We start from the raw sequence: 3,808 nt of genomic DNA, 5'->3' as shown, positions 1-3,808 counted from the left end.
TATGTCTGTTAATGTTTCCCTCCTTTTATCCTTAAAATAAAAAAAAAAAAAAGAGAAAAAGAAAAAAAAGAATGTCACATATCACGTGTTTCCTACATAGGAAAAATGTAGAGAAAAAGGAAGATATGAAAGAAGGAAGACTACTAGAAAAGAAGAAGGAAATCAGGAGAAGGAGGAAGAAAGAGGGAAGGTGGAAATAGGGGGAGAATGATCACTGTGTTATATGCATGTACAATTATGCCAAAATGAAACCCACGAGTCAGTTCACTTCATATGCACTAAAAATTGTTTTCATATCTGATGTAAGAGACAGACATCTTTCTCATTATACAAGTGGAGAAACTGAAGAGAGTGACACTCAGTGAGTGGCCCAAACTACTCAGCTGGGAAGTCCAAGGTCATGACTTATCCAAGGCCCTTCCCACTGTTGCTGCTGCAACCTGGGGCTCTTTAATACACTGTTCAGATTCCAGTCAACTTTGGACTTAGGTGTTCTATCACCAATGGTGAGGCAGAAGCACTCCAGTTAAGAGGTCACCAAGTCACAGCTGTCCACCTCCTCAGGTTCCCATGGCACTGTCTACTTCTATGAATTCCAGCATCCTCCCAATTTCCTCAAAAACATCAGGCCACCCCATGTGAAGGCTGACCATTCTGATGAGGTGCACTTTGTCTTTGGAAACTTCCTGTGGGGCACGAAAGGTGAGTCTCCTCGACACCCTGGAGTACGGATGGAGTTCTAGCTGGGTCCCTGAGTTGTGATTTCATCCACTCCAGATGAGGAAGTTGAGGCCCAGAGAGAAGATAGGGTCAGTGCCCACTATCCTAAACTTCAAGAGACTGTGCTGGGATTAGAATCCAAGCCCTTGCACTCCTCTCAGTTCTCCCTCCTCCAACTGTCTTCATCCTGATCTTGGTGTCCAGCATGGGTGGAAAGGGCAGGAGGGACTGTCTCACAGCATATTTATTTTTCTAATGACTTACTAGAGTCAAAGGAAGAAGGGACCTTCTAGGTCAGCACTGAGCCTGGGGTCCATTTGACTAGAGACTGAGATGAAGATGGTTGGGCAAGGGGAGGGCCTGGCTTTAGGGAAAGTGGGAAGGAGAGGACCAGGCCTGGTGTCCAGGGACAGGATATAGCTAAGCAATGAGATTGGTACATGAATGTGCAGCAGGGTGAGTGCGATGAGCATCAGTCTAAGATCTGGGTTTTTGTCCTTCTCTCTGCAGCTCCCTTCACTGAGGAAGAGAAGCTACTAAATAGGAGGATGATGAAGTATTGGGCCAACTTTGCACGAAATGGGTGAGATGATGCCCCTACCTCAATCCTCACATGGTGTCTGAACCCATCAGGTGCCCCTCTTATCTGTAGGGACTTTGTTAGCATATATGTATCCTTAAATCAAGCATTAAATCCTTTGCAAGACCAAGAATTGTGTGGACACAGAAAGGAGCCTTGACAGTATAGGTTACTCAACCCTCTCCCAGTGACCTGTGTGGTGAATCATAGTGCTGTGGTTCAGTCACAGCCCGTCTCTAAGAGGGAGGGACAAAACAAGACTGGAAGCCCTGTCTCACATGGAAGGGACACTAGTGGGATGGTTTTGTTCTCTGTATCAGGAAAAGTTCCCCTTATTTCTACACTTGCCAGCTTAGGTGTCGGTCCTGATGCAAATCAAGATACTCAGGCGGGGTTCCACAGGACTCAGACTGACCTCTCATCCCGTGTTGGGAGGGTATCTTCACAGGAACCCCAATGGTGAGGGCCTGCCCCACTGGCCTGCACTGGACGATGAGGAGCTGCACCTGCAGCTGGACACTGAGCCTACTGTGGGCCATGCCCTGAAGGCCTCCAGGCTGAAGTTCTGGATGGAGACCCTGCCCCAGAAGATCCAGGAGCTAAAGGGGGCTGAGGAGAAGCACACAGAGCTATAGCTCCCTGTGTGTGGGAGGGAAGGGTGGGTGTGAGTTCACGTAGGGTCTGCCTAGGATGACACACACCCACTCGCTCATTCAGCCATTCGTCCACTCTTCATTCCTCCATGTACCCCTATCTCATGAAGAATCTCCTGCATAACATTCATTGCCAAGCCTGCTTTGTGTTTCCTCTTATTAGGCACCCATTTTATCCTCCACTCTTGTTGCTCTGTAAAGCCTCATGTCTCTGTAAAGCCTCATGCGTTCATAGTTGGGGCTTTCCAGAGGTGCATGGATATAGGATGTGTGGTGCTGAGATCAAGTATGTGATGCTGATATTGATTCATGGTGCAATGCTAGGATTATGTGTGCCTCACCGTGGGTGTGAGTGATACCTGCCATAAAGGTGGGTAGCCTGGATAGGATATAAGGTACAGTAAGAGAGCTTGCTGCTGTCACTTGTCACTTGCTGCTGCTGAACTTGCTGCATACTGCATTTTGCTTGCCATGAACTGTTTCTCCTCTGTGATTCCCCTCTGCCATGCCACCCTGTCTTGGAGCCAGCCAACTATGGACTGAAACCTCTACAAACTGTGAGCCAAAATAACCTTTCCTCCTTTAACTTTGGGTGTTGGGTATTTTGTGTCAACTAAGACACCCAGCGAGCCATGGATGTGTAAGTCCCAATGGACAGCCACCCTCTTCACCATCACACTGGAACTGGATTCCTTTTCCTTTCCTTACTATATCTTCATGCCTCTACCTTTTGTCCTACTAGTCTGTATTCTTGCCTGAAATGAAAGTGATGTCTTGGAGAATGTTATCCACACCTGGGTGTCAAAAGTCTTTTCACCTCTCAATTATTCCATCAGTGCTCATATCTATATAGGGTAACAGAAACTCAGGTTATATGAACCTAGGCTCTTTGTATATTCAGGCTGCCGTAAAGCAGTATCATAATCTAGGTAGATTCTAAACAGCAGAAATTTGTTTTGAGATTGGGAGACTAAGAAGTGGGCATCAGTACACTACCAGATTTGGCTTGTCCTCTGGCTTATCAATGGAACTTTCTCACTGTGGCCACACTTGGTAGAAGGGGTAAACAAGAATTTTGGAGGTGTCACAAGGTGGAAGGAGCACATCTAGAGCTCCCCAATAGCAGCTGGGCAACAAGGTTGCCAAGTACTGAAAATGTCTCTACCTATTGTCCACCTATATTAAATGGCATCTATTATTATATTTTCAAACAACTCACCCACTCATCTATTTCTGTCCAGAGAAGTTGCGGACTCTATTTTTTTGAGCACTAGAACTGCTCATGTGCACTTGCCCTTGGAGCCTGGGCCAGTTGCGGGTGATTCTGGAGAGGCAGGCAGGTCTTTAGTGGGCTGTCTCCTGAAGTTTACTGTCATTTTCATGGTTTCTGCCGACAATGTCAGGACCACACATAAATGATCATTGCAGACCTGCAAAAAAGTTTGTGTAAGATCTGTTTGACCAGTGGTATTGGAAGGTCCACACATATATTGCTGAAAAGATTCCATCCCCTGGCTCCCTGATGGTGTCTACATCCAGGCAGATTCTCCTGTCTTTGAGAATTCCCCTTGCATCCTCCTTACTCCTTGCCTCCTACTCTTTTGGGTCATCCATGTGACCAATTTTCTTTTCACCTCCTTGTGTTTCTTAAACTATTTTTGGCTTCTCCAATAAAAACTTGTTATGTGTTTTTATCTCATTGTAGGGATATGCCAAATTGTGTCCAAGCTGCTTCTTTGTTGTCCTCACGTACTTTTCCTGTGTTGTTAAAATGCTGTATCCCTTGTCCCATACTTGTGCCCCCAGTACTGCTATCTTTGGCCAACTTGCCTTACTGGGACACCTTTCCTCCTTT

General features: G+C 46.2%; 1 protein-coding gene across 1 annotated transcript in view; it reads left to right on the top strand.

Annotated features, from left to right (window-relative positions):
* The window catches only part of LOC102007174 (cocaine esterase-like), a 10,441-nt gene extending 8,506 nt beyond the window's left edge, over positions 1-1,935 (top strand). Inside the window, exons 10-12 of the mRNA XM_005415102.1 lie at positions 565-702; positions 1,231-1,303; positions 1,749-1,935. Of these exons, the coding sequence (XP_005415159.1) occupies positions 565-702; positions 1,231-1,303; positions 1,749-1,935 (398 nt within the window). The remainder of the gene's footprint in view (positions 1-564; positions 703-1,230; positions 1,304-1,748) is intronic.
* The last annotated feature ends 1,873 nt before the right edge of the window (positions 1,936-3,808 follow it).

The sequence above is a fragment of the Chinchilla lanigera genome, unplaced genomic scaffold (genome assembly GCF_000276665.1).
Source record: "Chinchilla lanigera isolate Chin_1 unplaced genomic scaffold, ChiLan1.0 scaffold00366, whole genome shotgun sequence".
NCBI lineage: Eukaryota > Metazoa > Chordata > Mammalia > Rodentia > Chinchillidae > Chinchilla > Chinchilla lanigera.
The sequence above is the reverse complement of the archived record's forward strand: the minus strand, read 5'-3'. Positions and strand labels throughout refer to the sequence as shown.